Genomic DNA, 20833 nt, shown 5'->3' on the forward strand with positions numbered 1-20833 from the left:
TGAGGATGCCATGCAAACCATGCAGGTTGCATGTATCTCATTTCATTTTATCTTATTTAAATGAAATTCTGCATTGAAACAATTAGCTCCAAAGCCTTCTCCTCGAAGAAAGAGGAAGCCTTTATCCATAACACTTACTCTGATTTATTTCAAGTGACAGATGAAAATAGAGTTTAAATAAAATAAACTCTTAATGTATCAATACTATTAATAAGACACAATCTATTATTATTGCATGAAAGATATATTTCTCGGTAATCACTTCTAACTGTCGTCGCTTTTATTATAAGTGAAAACGAATAATTTGTTACATGTAACGAACACTAAATTGATCATAATTTTCTCTAGTAAATGAATGTGAACTATTTTCTGAGTTTGATTATTTAATTATTAATAATGCTAATACAACTCAATGAATACAGAAAACGGATTGAAAAAAGTCATTTGAGATTAATTGAAATGAGTTAATATAATATAAACTTACCTTATACAGTTGTCAGGGTCATTCTTACAGTCAGTGTTGCATCTGAAGCGTTCCCACGCCAGCCATCCCATCGGTGGGGTTAATGCCAACCCATTGTCCAACCCCGATATCTTCCCTAACAGACACACCACAACGAAAACTGTCCACGATTTCCACGACGCCATTTTAAATTTAACGGAAAACGTAATAAATTTCAATCACTATCTTTTAAAGGAACCAATAAACATAATTTTATTAAATTTTGTTTCAAGATACCGTATGTTACGAGACTGTCACTGTACTGTCATAGCCTTGAGGTTGGAGCAAGGAGTTTGCCTCTGAATAGAGTTTATCTATGATGTGAAGTTCAGAGATTATCTGTAACAAATAAAAGTAAATGTTATTTATTAAAACAGTTCGTGAACTCTATTTGGGTCAGATATTATTTCCTATTTCAAATGTCAATGGCGAGAATGCAATTATTATCTATTAATAAATGTTTACGTTAAATAGTCGTAGTTCCGATTCGACCTTTGTTTGAACGTATATACGTATTACACTACAAGACTTGGGTTGAAGAATTTGTATGGTTGCACTTAACTAGACTGAACAGAATAATTATTTTTGTTAATGTTAACACATTGTTCGAGGAACATTTTATTTTATGCCAATACCCAAAGAAACAGTAGAAACTATAATTAATTGGCTGTTTGTAACGTATAGTATTAACTAATGCAGTAAAAACTAATAATAATTGTAGGGCTTCCCTATAGATGTCTCTAAAAATCTTCTAAGCAATAAGATATTCATCGATTTTAGATTTTTTTTCAGTCAACGTCTTTATTGAAGTAGAATTTTGAGTCATTTTACAAGATTATATTTAGTACAAAAAAGGGGTTCGGAATACCAACAACATCAAGGGAATCAGAAGTGATGTTAATTGCGCAATGTTTTACGGGCCATCTAAAAGTCGCAGGTTCGGTCCTGATCCCTTGGGTTATATACTAAAATGGGGTATTATAGCTATTCTTTCAAATAAAGGGAGGAATGATTAATATTTGGCGGCGGTGGTGTCCAATTACCATCAGGTGGAAAATTTACCTGTCCCCTTATACCTGTATCTTAAAAAAATATTTGAAATTAAAAATGCGGAATACATTCTCCCAGGTTGTATTAACTTTGCAAAGTCAGAAGCTCGGTGTTATGTACAAGGGGTCATGTACCTAAATTAAAAAACACCTCAATTGCGTTATCATATTACGAACACAGCATCAACCGAATTGGTACATGTTATATAATATATTTACATAACCTCTGTGTCGATATTATGAATGAATAAAGTTAAATTCCATAATTATAATTTATGTAAAATATATATCTAAAGACGTTTGGACATCTTATACGCAATATGGATATGCAAACCTCCATCTGGTGTTTTTAATTCTAGAATAAACTGCATAAAAACTTGATACAAGACTTACTTCAAAACAAACGTTCACAAACTATCGTAACGTTTCGCGATAAAATGTTTGTTTTAAGATGTCGTCTGTGTTATTATTATATAAAATATTATATACTCGTTACATCGTATACAATTAAATTATATACATTACAATAATAATTTCTAAGGAAATATTTTATAAAATATTCGATATCGATAATAATAACACATTAAAAAGCTCTTGTCTATGATTCATCTATAACCACTATGGTTATCAGATCAGAAATTATATCACGTTTCCTCCCATCAGACAGATGGTACAATTAAAGCCATTAAAAAAAAAACTTGTGTAATGGTCCGACTACACGTGCTGACTTATTTCCGCAGTCCAATAGAGAGATTGCTTAGCGGTACGTTGTACGTGAAAAATAATAGTTATAATATATGCATAAAGAAAAACAATATTAATTTATTTTTAATTATTATAATAAAAAAAAGTGGTTGTTATAATATTTTTTCCTATAATTTAATGTTATTGCAAAAATGTCATGGTTGTGTATAGGTATGGATCTATTCACTCACGAAGGCGCGCCCCTCCACTAAACAATTATATCGGCATACATTGTAGGAGTAAGTGACGTTCGTGTTTACAAAATATATTAGTGTGCGTGAGACGAATAAGATTAAATACACCAAACAAATGTAAATATAATATTGTTTGTTAAGTTCATTTTATTAAAAAAATATTAATTTAATGTAGAGGGGTGCGCCTTCCTGAGTGAATAGATCTATACTATATTCCAACCATAACAGGAGAAAAGCCAAGTAAACAACATTTGACAGCAAACTGACGCGATATCATTAGTCGAGAGCTTGATTTATCTGTGATATACACTGTTATCGAAGTTTTGGAAGTAAAATCAAAGTGGATATAAGAAGTTAAATGTAAAAGTGTTAATACATAGCTGAACTCGACAATTCCAAATGCAAATCACATGAAATACGTAAATATATGGTTTGTTTATCTTTGTTCCTACTTCGATTGGAAAAGGCTATATAAGTGTGTGAATTTTCTCACAGGTTCATACAGCGCTTACCCGCGCAAACTGGTTTGCACAAATAAGCGGCAAGCGAGCGTATAACCGGACCTTTACAAATACAGAGACTTCAATAAAACAATCATAATTATATTAAAGTACGTAAATCATCCATTCGACTCTTTTTATGCCCTGCAATAATTTGTTCGAAGTATTTTTTCCGCATTATAATTATGATGGTATGATTTATGTAGTTCATATTATGGCGTGCCATGATGCCATTGTGTTTCTGTGTTCGTTTGTTTTAATATATCAGAGTTTTGAATGGAATTATTATTTTACGACTACGGTGACGAGTAATGTATTAACTCTATTTATTCGTAAGAAAAAACTTTTTGATTCTGTTAGCGCTAACATTGAACATATGAACATGCGTGACTGTATCTTAGAGTATAAATAAGCAAGCTACAGGGGGCGTGTAATCGAGTAGATGCTTCAAAGCCGCGTGGGTTACGCAAAAATTAACAAATATAGATTTTAATCTATGTAACAAATATATAAGCTATTCTTATAATGAGTATATATTATAGCTTACTCTTATTTACTCTATGACTTGTACCCTTTTTAGGTTTTTTAATAACCCCCTTAAAGCAATTGTTTACTTAATCAAACATAAACTAATTACTCCTGTTACTCGATTGCATAGAGTTAGTAACTCTTGTGAGCCAATGTATACGGCTTCACGATAGAATCCCAGAAAGCGTTCAAAATTCTTGTATTGCTAAATAAAAAAAAAAATCAGCAAAATAATGTCAGCATACTTTGGTAACAAAACGATATACCCTGACTATGTTATGCAAAGAATTTAGTGATTATATGTAAATAATTAGAAACTGACAAAAAAATCGCTTAGTATCTTTCGCCAGTATTTTCTTTTCTGAACCGGTGATAGTTTTTAATAAGAAAATTAAACAAGTAAGTGTAATGTTTTATATTAAAAAAAAAAGATTTTATATCATCCATTGAATTTGAGTTTTGACTCAAGATATATCGTTTCCAGCGATCATGATATGCAATCTTGTCTTTATAATAATTTAGATAAAGATCATATTTCAAGAAGTCTTTATTGCAAATTAATTAAAAAAAAAAAAACATTACAAAAATAGACATATCCGTCGAACTGTAACGGATTACGCTGACGTTATAAGAAATTTGATCTAATATGCGATTGATTACTAATCTGTGTAATCAGAAACTGTTTTTTGCTTTATACTCTGTGGTTAAGTTCCGGTTACATTTTTTTCTGTACGTAATGATATGTAATTATAGATTTTGGCCCGTCATATATTCTACCACCAAACAGATTATTATTGTTTTGTTCCGGTTTGGTGTGTGAGCCACTGTAATTCAAGACACAGAGGACATAACATCTTGGTACCCAAGGTTGGTAGCGCCTTGGAGTTGTGAGGAATGATTGAAGTTGGTAGTAGAGCTTTGTGCCAACCCGTCTGAGTTGGTACCACCCACTCATCATGTATTCTATAGCCAAACAGCAGTACTCAGTATTGTTGTGTTCCGGTTAGTAACAGGCCGTGTTTAACCACAGGCACAAGGGGCATATCATCTTAGTTCCCAAGGTTAATTAATATTTCTTACAGCGCCATTGTTGATGGGCGGCGGGGACCTACCTGTTCCATTTGCCCCTACAGCGTTACCGGGTGAATTCAAATGCTCAAGCCGAGTTTTAAGGTTTCAAAATACACGCGTCCTAAGGGTGCCTCCTGTGAGGCCAGACCTCGGCTTAGGATGTCTTTGACGTCGGGAGGGTGGAATGACGTGGGCATAGACGGTATTATTTTATTTTAATTTGTTTTATGGCAGACACGCTATTGGGCTGCTGGTCATTTTCGTCCAAATATATTGATCCTGCAAGAAGTATAAATTGCTTCTTACACCCTCAATCTTGTTATCTAATATTTTAGTATCCCTTGTTACTGGATCCATGCTACCTCAAATTGAAATATATTTAAAGTTTTGCTTACCTAATATAGTATGTCTGGCTATAAATTGTTAAGTTTGCACAAAATGACCTTACTAAAAGTGGCTGTTAACTCTTAGCAAGTAGGTACATTAGTTGCAAGACTTAAATTGTCTTGCAACTAACTATATATATGTAATATTTGTGCTATGACATTGGTTAAGTCGTTTACATTGAAATATTAATATCAATCAATTTTTAATCTGAATTATTTTTAGGTCATAACACATAAGTAGTTCAAGTTCTCGTTGGAAAGTTGTTTTTTAACTATAAGTGAGTAAGAGCATTTAATCACGTAAGTGTATCCCACTGCTGGGCTAAGAACTTTTCTCACTGACGGTTAAGATTAAAGTGTTCTAGCCGATGAGCAATCTCGCTCTATCACATTAAAACAAAACAGTTTTATTAAGCATATTCCTATTTTATTGTGTAATTAACTAAATTAATTAATTCCAATAATATCGACATATTTAATGTAAATTTTATTTTCATTAAGACAACCAAAAGAAGATACAATATCACATCCAAAATAAAAAAAATTAAAAATTACATTTCAAAATAATCAAGGCAAAAGTTCTACTACTTACAGATAGTCTCACCATGCATTATCATATTACACAATGTAATTATTGAAAATATAAATTAAACAAAAGCATAATAATTAAAAATAAGAAATATAATACATTTTATACATTAATTTATTCTTATTACCGTTGCCATATTCGCACCTATATAATATATTATTAAAATACATAAAATGTTGGAAAATAGTAACTGATATTCTTGCTGGTTCTTCTCAGTAGAATGTATTTCCAGGTCCATGGTAGCTCTACATTTTATTTCACACTGTAACGTGACGATTCTAAAGAACTTTTATGAACTTCTTTGAAATAAGAATATTTTGATTTTGATTATTGACTCATATACATCTCTATAAATTATATCTAATAAATGTCATTTTCGGTTTCTTTCATATCATTACAAATTGACTTACAGATATAATATAAGTAATAAAAAGACTAATACAAAAAAAAATGCGCTCTATTCAGTACACGCAACGGAAGTGAAATCCTATACATCGGATTTTCGAATTTCGAACGCTACACTTATAAACGTTGAAAAAAACGACCTTAAAGTTTTATTGTTATCGCGTTAAAGGTGTTCATGTAGTGACAGCGGTTTAAAAAGCCAGCCCTATCTCGAGTTTCCACTCTGTATAAATATATTCTATACATATTCGACTTTAGTCAATTCAGCGGGTGTTCAGTTAAATATATTTATCTCTTGCTACCATCATTAATTTGACATTCGAAAGAATGAGTCAGAATTGTTTAAATAATATCACCTTAAACATAATTTGTAGGTTACGTAATTTAGGTATTAAATAACGGACGTTCGAAATTTAAAACTGTAATTTCAAACAGTAATAAAACTAATAGACTGTCCTTTTAAAGTTAAATCAGTCAAAAGTGTATGGTTATTTAATTCTTATGATCATAATAATAAAGATTATTTTCGAATACATTTTATAGCCAGTGTAGTGCAAGGTAATATGTGAAGCAATACGATCCGATACTTGAGTTATCATTAATGGTTATTAGGTACTTATATTCACTTCCGAATTATACAACTTAAATGCTTTAAATTATGTGTGTAAAATAATCTAACAAAAATGAACTGTGTGAATAGATTCATACCTTTTTCATAAGCCACGACATAAGTATCTAGAACGCTTGTCAAAGTCAGATTTATTAATCTGGCTAAATACTGATCATGATTGATCTATGCTTGCTCATTGGTCGCATATCACGTCATCAGCTGTCATCAACCAATTCCAATTCAGATTAAATTAAAATGATTTAATTGATATAAAAAATTGTTGCTTAAAAGGATAACATCAAGTTAAATCTCTTACCTTATCTATCACAGAGGTCGTTGCCCAAATACAACAAAAACATTAAATTAAAAAAAAAAACAATAATAATAAAATACTCTTAGTTTTTTTATTTAATTTATAGTTACAGTTTCAACTGTGACATATTTTAAGTATCGGAGAATGTTTTAGCATACAATAAATCAATTTGATTTACGATTTTACAAATGTAACCCTCGTTAGCTTCCGCAATATTAGTTGCAAAACCGTCCAAGGCTGAGCAATCATAATTTTTAATCTGTAATCGTATAAGTATAACACATTGCAGAAGTTAAATAAGGTCAATGGTTAAGTATGACGAGACTTGTTGTGACATTGTACATTCTGTTATTTAACAACCGGTGATGGTTTTGAAGGGTAACCAACGAGCAATCGTGTCGGCAATGCTCCGCAGGAAATCGGTATGGAGGGTTGAATCAGGTGGAGCAGAAGCAATAGCAACATTAGTAGGTACTCTGCCGTACTAACGAGAGACCTCTCTTATTCTCCGACTAAATTTCGCTTTATAGTTATTAATATAACCCCGGAGGTGATGGATATTGTGATGAAACTGTTCACATAAACTATAGTGTATGAGTATGTTCAAGTATATTTGCTCTATATAAATAATATTTCGATCCATTTTATTATATTTAACAGTAACAAATGAAACATGTCTTTATATAAATTACTAGAAGTATATTACAAATAACCACTCCCCAAGAATTTAAGATGTGTATAATAAAAAATAACTTTAATAGATACACTTTAATAACTCAATAAGTACAATATTTTAGAGCGCGTGTATCTATACTAATATTAAAAATGCGAAAGTAACTCTGTCTGTTGCTCTTTCATGGCCAATCTACTCGACCGAATTTGATGTAACTTGGTATTAAGCAAGATTGATTTCCAAGAAAGGAAAAAAGCTATGGGCATAAGCTTATGCCTAAAAACTAACGACAATCACCTAAAATGCGAATGGAGCGGCGGGCAACAACTAGCTTGCTATAATTTGTATATTAGGTCGGTTTAATTTGCTAAATATTTTCTTGAATATATCGTTTTTCATTATAATCTAATTAAGTCTCTATACATCTTAAGTATGTAGATCTAATATTAATATATTATAATTAATTCTCAATTCAATATAATAATAGATACTAATTAATATATAACATAAAAATTAAGCTCCAATGAACATCTGATTGAATTTAAAAACATCTTCTATATATTTATACGTCTATATATATAACTGTATTTTTTTGAACACGCGTTACGCAAAAAGGCGCTGAATGTTTTGATATATTGTACAATTATAATCAGCCGAGAGCCTATATAGCCCAGTGGATAGAACGCGTGTAGCTTAACTGATTGATGATTTCAAACCCGGGCAAGCAACACTGAATATTCATGTGCTTAATTAGTGTTTATAATTGATCTTGTGCTCGGCGGTTAAGGAAAACATCGCGATGAAAGCATGTGCCTAATTTCAACGAATTTCAACCACATGTATATATAATGGCATCTCGCATTAGAGCAGTGTGACTGAATAAGCTCCAAATCTTCTCCTCGACGGGAGAAGAGGCCTTAGCCCAGCCGTGAGATATATACAGGATGTACTATTATACTCAGCGCGTTTCAAAGATTTTTGCTGAATAATATAGTTCATCGCAAAGCAGCCACAGCAACGCGTGACCAGTGTTGCCAGTAGGTAAATAAAAGTATCGTAAACCACGGTTGTCATTACGTCATGTAATCACATTTGATGTTGCATATTTGAAAATTAACCTATAAATGTCAATCACGTCGGTCATACTACAAAAGTACGTGTAATTTTCAATTTAAAATGGACGTTTTGCGCATCCGTTGTCGTAAATTATAATTGATTGACTGATATTACTAATTTAATTGATTTACATGAAACATTTGCATGGAAATCATTTTAATGGGATTTATGTTTACAGTATAGAGACCTCGTGTTAAGAAAAAAATGATCTGATATTATATTTTGATTCAGTGGCGAATTGGACTAGACTAGACTTCAGTGGAACCTTAGCACAAATTTATCCGAATTTTTGACTGAAAATTGTATGTAATTATTAATTTAATTCCGAGTAAGCACCAATAAATTTTCAGGTGTGTTCGGCGGTAAATTATATCGGAAGGAAACCTGCAATCTTTTCTCAAATGGAGTAGGAACTTAGCCCAGTAGTGGGACGCTTACAATATCAAATTACATGTCAGAAATCATGCACAAACTTATACGCGAATAAATTGCTAATGAGCCTTGCCCATGTTATAAAAAAAAAGACATTTCCTTTAATAAACAAAAACAAGCTACTTGCAATAATTAATTACCGAGTCACGTGACGGTAGAGCGATCAACCTACGGGTTTACGTAATTTTATGTAAGAAACCGGCCAACACGCTGCTCGGTCCAGTTGTTACGTCCAAACACCGTACACTCGACAATTCTATACAAGACAGTACTACGTTAATGCTATTTTAGTCTTTATTGAAAGAGGAATAAATATCATAGTACAAGATTTATATTTATAATGAAGACTGCCCGTACACGTGGAAATCCTTGATTGACAGATTTGTATCCCATGTAATAGGATGCTTTCCTTTTCAAGCCTTTAATTGAAGTGATAGGTGGATTTTTATATCATACTTATTATACAATAGCAATAATTAGACCGTGGATTCATACCCTGAATAACCAAAGCTAAGTTTTCATATGCTTAATTTGTTTAAAATCGTTTAAATTAAATGAATGTCCTGAAGAAAACATGGTGGCGGTTCATTGGTTGAAATTACTTGCAAACTTTTTTTATGACAATGGTAGGATGACTTGGTCACCACCCCCCTATACATAATAGAGCTGTAAGAAATATTAATTATTCTAGACATCCCCAATGCGCCTCAAACCTTGGGAAATAAGATGACATGTCTCTTGTGCCTGTAGTTACACTGCCTTACTCATACTTCAAACGGGAATACTACTGAGTACTGCTGTTTGGCGGTAGAATATCTGATGAGTAGGTGGTACCAACACAAACCAAGTTATAAACTTTTTTTATGCATTAGATATTAAGCTTGGTAATAACGAACATGTAGGGCGAACAGAATTGAGTCTAAAGTCGAATTAAATATTTGAATCTAATAAAAAAGAAAACAATTTTAGATCAATTAAAAAAAGAGTATCATTACAAATCATATGGTGGAGAGTAGAGGGGCGACAATATACAAACATGAGTGGACGATTAATCTTACTGCTTACTATATTTATTCATGTGAAAGTTCGGATGGATGGATGTTTGTTAATCAATCAGTACGGCAGAACGGATGTTTATGAAATTTGGCACAGACATAAATACCAGTCTGGAATGGCATATAGATTTTTATTTGATTAACTCGCGCACAGATACTAGTATATAATAAAATATATAACACTTGATCCAAAACAGAACGTCTACGCTGGTAAAACTCGTTCCAAGTAAACAGCTATGCGCTTAAAACGAAAAATTACGGTGATACGAGATCCATATTTATGTGTCAATTGCATGAGTCATATAAAGCTTCGTATATGCCAATAATCGAGGGTCAAAGATTTTATTCATAGCTCTTTTAAAAATACCGTGCGCAAATAAATATAGTTATATAATTTTGTTGCAATACTAAAACGCTAAATGCATTTTACAACCTCTTCCGTTCAATCAGTATATAAACATATATTTAAAAGAATATTGTACATTTATATATTTTGCAAAATCAAAACAAATTATTTTACTAAGGAATTATTATCGTTGTTATTCACTATATACAAATAAAACTTAACATAGTAAGTGTAGAAATCACGAACTCGTGGAATGCTGGCAAGAATGTTGAAGATGAATCGCAATTCCGATGTTCTGGGCAAAAACTGAACCAGCCGTCCTGTCACCAGTGGAATCCCTTTAACTTCTTTCCCTTGAGAACGATAGGCATGGCTGATATCTGCCAGGACTCCATTATCATCATCTTATTCATTATTAAATCATATTTACTATTCATTTTAGTGAATTAAAATTAAGAAAATATTCATACATAAAAAATATATTTTTTTGTTGACTGTACTAAATTTTATCGAATGTTTTGAACTGGTTATTTATATGTGCCAATTAAACCGGTCGCGTACACTTTCTGCCTCACCGGCCGTTCCCTTTGTACAATGTCATTTTGCAATATATACTTTACCCAACTGATATCGCTCTTATACGATCAAGAAAGGACGTTTAATATATTTTGTATAATTTATTTGCTTAAAAATGATATAGAACATAAACTAAATTTTAAATTAAGAATGCATATCAACGACTTTTGTTAACAAACGACACAAATAAATAGGCTCGTATCATTGCCGGTATATTACAAAAGCTCATCATTAACTAATTTTATTTAACATACCAAAGATCTCATTGTTCGATCTCATACCTAATAAGTAATAAATTTAAGTTTTGTTTTTTCTTTTTTCTCTTATAAATCTTCTAATTTGCTTTTATATTCCTCAGTACGGTATTTTTTCTTTGTTATCTTAATTTCAATTATTTAGTTTTTAAAATTTAATTTTATATTTTATATAGGTTAGTTTGGATTATATAGTTTCCTATCAAAAATATTTTAGAAGGTCAATGTTGTTTACCCCTTTAAAGACATCACTTTGTATGTTACCCGAGTCAGATATCAATTTTAAGTGCTTAGTGATCAGTTGATGGTGTAACTTTTCCATTAAATAAATAAATAAATAAATTGCCATCATTTGCTCACCCCTATCCCGATTTATTCAAAATCGGTGCATTATTTTTCCTTCTATTCGTCCATTCCTAAGCGTATGGCTTCTTATATTATTCATCGAACATTCCAACTAGAATAGTCTTGATATTTAGAACTATCAAGATCCAAGGCAAGGTTATGACAGATGTTATATTCATACCTACTCTATATATACACATTATTTTTAAAATTTAATTGTATTTTATTAAAATATTATGTTATTTAATCGGTCGAGAAGAGTAACTATCTAAGCCAGCACACTGGATGCACTGGATGATTTAGTCTGCGATGAATTTATACTAATATATTTTTTTTTTTTTTAAATATTGGACAACATCACATACATTACTCTGATCCCAATGTAAGTAGCTAAAGCACTTGTGTTATGGAATATCAGAAGTAACGACGGTACCACAAACATCCAGACCCAAGACAACATAGAAAACTAATGAAGTTTTTCTACATCGACTCGGCCGGGAATCGAACCCGGGACCTCGGAGTGGCGTACCCATGAAAACCGGTGTACACACTACTCGACCACGGAGGTCGTCAAAGGTCGTCAAATATTATAAAGGCAAAAGTAACTCTGTCTATCTGTTACGCATTCAAGGCCAACCATTTGAATCCCCGGGAAGGTAATATGTTTTTATCAACACTTGGCGACCAAACCTGAAACGCGAGCGAAGCCGGGGACGACAACTAGTTTAATATAATCTTATAAAATGACAACTATAACGTTATCGTAAAGACCTACTCGAATATGATATTCTTTGATTTTGAATAGTTGTAGTATATTTAAATAATTATACTATACAATAAAATATTTTGAAACAATTTAAACACGACTTAACTATATTTAATTTGTAATAAATTAAGATTTAATAAATATAAAAAATACTTTAGTTAAAAAGGTTATTTTATATGAATATAATAAATAATAAATTTATCAAAGATAATTATTACATTAAGAACATCGCAATTAAACGTCATGTTTCAAATTAAATTCATGTAGATTATAGATTTATTATATACAAGATGAAACTGCGTCTTTAACCGCGCGATATAAATTACACAAACCCCTCTCCATTTTAGCCCCTTAGTGGGTGAATTAAAAAAGTACCCTATGTCTCTCCGCGGGATTCAAACTATCTCCACATCAAATTTCATCTAAATCGGTTCAGCAGTTCAAGCGTGAAGAGGTAACAGACAGACTTTCGCATTTATAATATTTGTAAAGATTATGTTTTGTATTATTGTATATTTTAAAATAAACTTATATACAAAGCAATCATTATGTATGCCACGATTTATTGAAAATGCCTTCATCAGAGCCTTCTATTATAACACCATATAATAAAGTGTATCTCATTCAACTAATAACTACTAGTAATATTTTCGATATATATATATATATTTATAATACAGTGCACAAACCGTACAGTCGTACATAAGCTTACTTCGGAAATAACGAAACCAGTAAAACACTGCACTTTTCACACGAATATTTTATTCCTCACGTCAACATTATTATTTTTGAACTGAACACACAAACATTTCTCGAACATTAGTATTTAAAACAATTTCGATACAGTGACATCTATTATTTAAATAATAAAACATATTAAAAATGACTTTTAACTAGATACTTTTTGCACAGCCCTGTCTTGACGTTGAATTTAAAAATTTACACCTAAATGACACCGATTGAACTGTACCGATTATACATACAGATAACTAACATTGTAACAAATACCTATAGTTTAATTTATTATGAATAGTTAAAAATATATTTTGTAATGTAGATCTATATCTACAGTCCGAAAATTGATAGCGTTAATTTGAATAAAGTTCTGTAAAATGACGAAAAAGCGCTTGAAAGAAGCTGAGTTATGTAATAAGGGCGTTAATTTTACAACAAATTGTTACTTTATCGCTATTGAATCGAAGCGCATTTGTTGCTATTCAACCGTTTATCTATTCTATTAACAAAATAATCCAGCTGCGGTTCGGTCTACGTTAGATAGAAATATAATCGTAATTGTATCACTCTGTAATCCCTCTGTCACAATTAAGCCGAAAGATATTTCTGTCAGGAATACTTGAAAAATGGAATTAGCTCCATACTTCCCAACACACTTAAGGATTGTATGTGAATTAATATATGTAAACACTAAATTAAATCAAATGTGTTATTATTTTAATACATATAGTAAACAAACTGTTCAATATATCAAACATAATTATTGATACCTAAGTAGCGATCACTTTATTTTGAATTAACTACTTTGTATAAAACTGTATCAAAATTATAATATCTTGTATTAAAACCTTTGTAAGCATAACGTACAAACTTAATAGGTTTGAATGAACGAAGGATTGAATGAACTTAACTCATCTATTACGTCATAGCCTTGATTATTATGTACAAAAGTTTGTAGTTCAGTGCGCACGTAAGGTTCTTATTGTTATAAATTGATAAGACAAAGTCTAAGCCAATTTATCAACGACGCAGGTTAGGCAACATTGCGGTCTGATTGATGTATCAAATGGAGATTTCGGAGCGGTATTAAATTAAAACTACTTGGTATTTTGAATCACGATTCAAAGCTGGAATGCTATATTCAAACTACAATTCTGCAGTTTTGGTTACGGATAGCAGAATTATCTTATTGACGTTTTTAATTTTTGATTGAAACAATACTGTCATATTGTCTTATTTACGCGACTATCCGTTATTCGTAGCATTCTATTTTAAATAACAGATCGATATTAGACACTTGTGTCCGTAAGCAAAACGAATCGTAACTTTATATAGTAACCGGGTATCAATCATTTCCGAGTGAATCCGATTAAGAGATTGTCTTAAACAGGACGATTCTTATCGCTAAATGTTAACAAAATTAACAAGTTAAGGAAAACATTTATTCTGTATAATGATACTCGAATGTTAAATTTGCAAAGGCTGTGTTTATTGATATTTAATGTAAACAGTTAAGTAATAACCTGTAGTTGCTGGAGGTGCTGTCTCATGGCTCGCTTTCCGCTATTTCACGCAATAGAAAACATACTAGCGAAAGTTACACGTTTATTTTTTAACGAATCATGTCATTAGTACGTACATTGAAATAGAAAACAAATTTTATAGTCAAAATCTACAATAATATCGATTTTTTTTTAAATTAAGTTTACACGTTAGGAACTGTTCGTTTTAAGCTTCTTCTGAGTCCCATTTAACACGTATTATACGTGTTTTGTATAAGTATTATTGTGTTCTGGTTTGAGTGAGAGATACAGGGTAAATACAGGCACAAGGGGCATACATCTTAGTTCCCAAGGTTGGTAGAATTGGCATTAGCGATGTAAGGAATGGTTAATATTTCTTAGTATCGATGGGTATGATCTACCTTAAGATAGCCTTTTGCTTGTAGACAACCTATTAAACTGTGATTTTGCACATGGTGCAGCTGACAATACAATCTGGTATAGTTCTAGAATTGTGTTCATTATATTACAAACTCTTTGACGCCCGCGGCTTCGCTCGCGTTTTAGGGGTTGATCGTCAGGTGTTAAAAAATAGCCTATGTCCGTCCTTGGGGTTCAAGTTCACTTCAAAACAAATTTCATCAAATACAGATTTAGATTATTATTATATATTTGACCGTAAAAGAGCAACAGACCGACGGACAAAACAGACAGAGTTAATTTGATATTTATAAAATTAGTATAGATAATATTAATCAAATAAATTTGATTTGAAAGTGTCTTTTAATATTACATGTTTGTTTTTGTTTTTCCCTCCATTATGACACCGCATCATGGTAACATTTTAATCGAAAAATAGAGAGAAAAAAAATAAAATGTAGAAAACTAATTAAAAAATAAAACTGTCTTCGGTCCTCACATTCTTTTGTATACTTATTCAAATATTTATAAACTACTACCTTCTACTACTACTACTATTAGTTACTACCTTCGATCAATAACACTCAATAATATAAAAAAAACAAACTGACGATCACATCTCATTATCAATGGTATGAATCTGAACATGTCTGTTTTGCACGCGATACGCACTTATGACAAATGAATCCACACAACGATTATAATTTACAAATAATTTGTATAAATTTACATTAAAAAATATATGTATTTAATCGTGTAACTGTCAAATGACAAGTGCACACATGCACACGAAATAACTAGAAAAAGGTGTCACTGTCACGTATAAATGCACGCGTTTTTTTTTTTAATTTTATTAACCTATTGTAAAGGCATCAAGAGATCTATCACTACATACTTTGAGACGCCACACGCAATTTTGTTTTTTTTTTAAGTGTGCAAAGGTATAATAATATTGGTATAAAAATAGTTTGAAGTTTATTAGAAATTTCGATAGATGAATGGAAGTTCTTAATAATTTATATGAACCGTGAACCGACTTTCCGTCGTGTACGTATGTACCTACATATGTTGACAGGCTTTCCTAACGAGTACTGACGATTACATACGAAGAGAATCAAACTTGTTCTTTTTATTATCTCGAATAAGTTGTCATAGTGTTACATAAGTTACTATAACCAGAACTTCTTGTTCCTATTAAAATATTTCGCATTCCAAAACATCAGAGAATTTTAGCAATTATTACAAAATACGAGCAAATAATAGTGACTACTGGGCTTCTCCGATATCCTTTTATTTAGAAGATTTGAAGATTCACCTTGTTGTGGAATGGTGGGTAGTTGAATATACGTGTGACTGAATTTTATAGAACACAATTAGGTAACCTCAGGTATGATCTCCAGTTTTAAAATCACATCGCTTTTTATAATTTTTTTTTATTTATAAATTTTAACATAAAATAATATAAAAACTTTGATAAAATGATTAAGTAAATATATTACATTAAACATATTTTTAATTGACTTATGTATTATTACGTGATAAAATCTCGAATAATTTGTATGTATGTTGCAGAACTAATTAGGAACGATAGTGATATATCTTGATATCAACGTTTCCAGTTGTGAGCATTAGTTCGTGCGATCGGCGCAAGCGCATAAAATCGAAAGCGGTGAAAACAAAGCCATGTGACGCAACCGCTCTACTCTACATGTGACGCATTCTTACGAGATAAGGCCGCGTTCACACTATACATTTATATGTAATCACAAAAATAATGTAGATTATAAATTAAGAATGACGTTTATTTTTAATTCAACTTTTTTTTAATAAATTAATCTTTTTCGTTGTTCAAATTATTTTAGATGGTGTTAATGTGTCTATTAATTCATTCTTATGTTCTTTTTTTGCGTGTGATAATTGGCATATCTATGTATCAAAAATTTTTATGGGTTAGTAACAAGTCACCTATGCCCAGACAGAAACACGAAGCCTTAATTTTCTCTTGGCCATCACCGCCTAAAGACTACTGTACGAAATATTAACATCTCTAAGATCACCAATCCGACACAAACCTTTGGAACTAATTATGTCCCTTATGCATCTTAAACAACATATATTTTTTACTTTATAATTCAATTTAGTCACGAAGGCACGCCCCTCCACTATTTTCGGTATGCATGAGTTTGAGTAACGATCGTGCTAACAAGATATCTTTGTGTGCGTGAGACAGCTAAGATCAAGACAGATTTTTTTTTATTAAGAATTAATTAGATTATTATGGAGGAGTCGCCGTCGTTACTGAATAGATGTTAATAGCTTATAACGTTGTCTCTTAAAATAACTCTAATATTATAATACAACATTAACATAAATTATTTAAATCGGAGAAGGACGAGCGAACGGCACGATAATAAATTCTTATTTCTCAAGAATGAAGCGAAAATGTTATTACATTTTTCGATATTCAAAAAGTTGCATTTTTTTTTTTATTAAAAGGTCAAAAACTTTAAAACGACATTTCCTTGTTACGTTATTTCATTCGCCGAATAAGATTATCATTTGATTGCATTCTATCAAAACAAAAGAATAACTTTGAATCATATAGCACTTTAGTGTTGCCATAATCATCAAATATGATTATTTATTTTGATTGCTATGTAATAAAACGCAGGCAAGATGAATAGTTACAATAACTCATATTATATATTTAATTGAATAACTTTAAAGTCTACTATATTAATTGGCTTTTTGTTATTTACCGTTAACGACACGTGTGCAAGTCTATTATAGAGTGACTTGTTTGACATAAGTCAAAATTTAACATAAAACTTGCTCGTTGATTGTGTAAAATAAAATAGATGTACGTATATAATAGTGGATACTTTTTAAATTATTCGTTTTCATTTTATTTATTACTAGCTGAACCCGCGGCTTTATCTGCGCGAAATTGATGAAACTATTAACTATACTAAAGGTTCGATTATAATCAATTTTATTGATTGATTTCTCATTCAAACTTCCAGGCCTTTTTTCGCGCCCTTAAGGGAAGGACTTCCGTGTCAAAAACCTATAACCTATGTCCTTTCCGGGACTCAATATATCTCCATACCAAACTTCCTCTAAATTGCTTCAGCTGTTTAAGCGTGAAGTTAACACAAGCAGAGTTACTTACATTTAAAATCTTAGTAGGGAATAGGGATATCTATACTCTGTACCATTTTATTGGCAATGTTCGATCCTCAGCATTATAAATTATACCTGTATTGTAAATTTAATAATAACAAGGTAATACACCAAGGCAACTGAAGTGCTCGTAATTTACCTCGTGTTCAGTTGTAGAGGAAAAAGTCGCAAGGATACCTGCTTGTAGAAGGAAAAACTTAATGACCGTCAACCCGTAAAGCTGAGCAGCGCGGTGGAGCTCTAAATTCTTTCACAAGACAAATGATCTTAAATCCGTAAGAGAAGATTAATTTAATTAAGGACTCCTTGGTAAGGCTTGATGCAAACTTATCTGGGTAGATACACTACGATATATTCTACCGCCAAGCAGCAATATAGTTGAGTTCCGGTTTGAAGGGTAAGCGAGCCAAGGTAACTACAGGTACAAAATATATAATACAGTTCCCCAGATTGGTGGTAGCGGTGATGTAAGGAATTGTTAACTAATCACCGTCAGTTGGTCTCATCTTCCTATCTATACAACAAAAACTAGCTTTCGATGAGTGTGCCAATAATGATTCATAATGTTAGGCAAACGGCAAAAGCAACGGCTTTGTACAAATATACGAAGGGCAATTAGTGCGTACAGAATTTAATGCAAGTTAATTAAATTAGGCTGAATGTGGGTAACATCAATGTGGTTCTCATAAGCCTGCGAATTGCTTAAGTACAAGCTAACGTTACAATGTGAGCAAAATTTAAAGCATTTTCCTTGTTTTACACGAATTGTTTTAGAATTCTACACATTTTATATTAAGGATTCCTACACATAATTAGTATTCGTTTATTAGCTATATGATAGTGATGGACGAACCGCCTTAACGACTCATATGGTTGCAGAAGAACTTGGTGTCAGACGGTCGATAGAAATATGCGAAATACTTCTTTATTTAGTTTCCAAAACACGCCTATTCCAAATCAAATCATTTAAATTCCAAATTCCAATTTTCATCAAATTGTAAATATGTCCTAAGATTTGTTGTTTATAGCGAAACAGATGAATTAATAAAAATAAAATTAACTGTTATAAAGCTACATTATTCCTGAGTGTTATATATAAATTATATTTATATAATATAATTTTCTTTATTCATAAATAGCAACCGTACGATGGGTCTCGTGGGGCGCGTCGCCATTGCACTTAGGTAACAAAACATTTATACTGATATAATTATATCAATATTTGGTATATTACTTCCGATTACATTCGTTAACAAAATTTAGATTTAGTATAAAATTTTGATTGTAGATTTAAGAGAAGCGAAAGGTCAAAAAAGTTAATTATAATTTACATACAGATCAAAAATATGCCATAAGTTTCTGTGTGACCCACAATCACTATGTAAAAAAACTAACAAACAAACAATCATCTATATGATATTAGTTTGTACTGTAAATAATATGTTATTTATCATATGACCGAACTCTTGACAGTTTAATCAAAATAATTAATCGCATTATACATTAACAATATAATCCGTAATTACTAACGATCTATTCAAAATAAAATTAACTTAGATATTCAATACGAATATTATATCTGATCACATTCGGTAATTTTTCGTACACCTCGTAAACAGCTATAAAAATACGATACATTCAGTTTTAGATTTACAATACCGCCTAAATATTTAAAAAAAAACTATGTAGTGATGACGTTTACATGAAGAGAGACCTAACTATAGTCTATTCCAACCAAATTTGACATCGAATTGACGCAATATCATCGGTCGGAAGCTTGAATAATCGATGATATTTATTAATAAAGGATTTGCGAAAACATTATAAAATATAAATATATTTGTCAAGAACTGTTAGTAGTGGCGAAGCGAGATGGCCCAGTGGTTAGAACGCGTGCATCTTAACCGATGATTTCGGGTTCAAACCCAGGCAGGCACCACTGAATTTTCATGTGCTTAATTTGTGTTTATAATTCATCTCGTGCTCGGCGGTGAAGGAAAACATCGTGAGGAAACCTGCATGTGTCTAATTTCAACGAAATTCTGCCACATGTGTATTCCACCAACCCGCATTGGAGCAGCGTGGTGGAATATGCTCCAAAACCTTCTCCTCAAAGGGAGAGGAGGCCTTTAGCCCAGCAGTGGGAAATTTACAGGCTGCTAATGTTAGTAGTGCACAATATAGTAAATGCATGGAATACGTAAATCTATCTTTTTCGATTGGATTAGACTATAGTTAAGGCCCTTTATTTGATTTGATAAGTACCGTGCCAGCGGCTCTGATCCTGCGCAGATCTTTTTAATAAATGTAATCCTATCCTATAAACTTTCTCTATGCAAAAACTCACGTTGATCTTTTAATGCAAAGACAGATAAACTATGAAATACACTTTCGCATTTATAACAGTAGAAATTTCGTAATAATATATAAAAACTTTTTGCATGACTATCATTATAATAATGTGTGTGTGTTTTTAACAACAACAAAAAAAACTTAGCTTTTGTTATATAATTATATCAAACCTACATGCTTTGCTTAT

The 20833-nt window shown here is 31.5% G+C and overlaps 2 protein-coding genes across 2 annotated transcripts in view; one reads left to right on the plus strand and one right to left on the minus strand.

Moving 5' to 3' along the window:
• Positions 1–5508, plus strand: part of LOC113400674 (uncharacterized protein) — an 83444-nt gene extending 77936 nt beyond the window's left edge. Inside the window, exon 4 of the transcript XR_010309511.1 lies at positions 5490–5508. The gene's annotated coding sequence lies outside the window, so the exon portion shown is untranslated. The remainder of the gene's footprint in view (positions 1–5489) is intronic.
• The window catches only part of LOC113400687 (alpha-N-acetylgalactosaminidase), a 66095-nt gene that overhangs the window by 33038 nt on the left and 12224 nt on the right, over positions 1–20833 (minus strand). The window contains exon 2 of the mRNA XM_026640338.2: positions 485–841. Within this exon, the coding sequence (XP_026496123.1) occupies positions 485–648 (164 nt within the window). The 5' untranslated portion in view covers positions 649–841. The remainder of the gene's footprint in view (positions 1–484; positions 842–20833) is intronic.

Source organism: Vanessa tameamea, chromosome 22, assembly GCF_037043105.1.
Source record: "Vanessa tameamea isolate UH-Manoa-2023 chromosome 22, ilVanTame1 primary haplotype, whole genome shotgun sequence".
NCBI lineage: Eukaryota > Metazoa > Arthropoda > Insecta > Lepidoptera > Nymphalidae > Vanessa > Vanessa tameamea.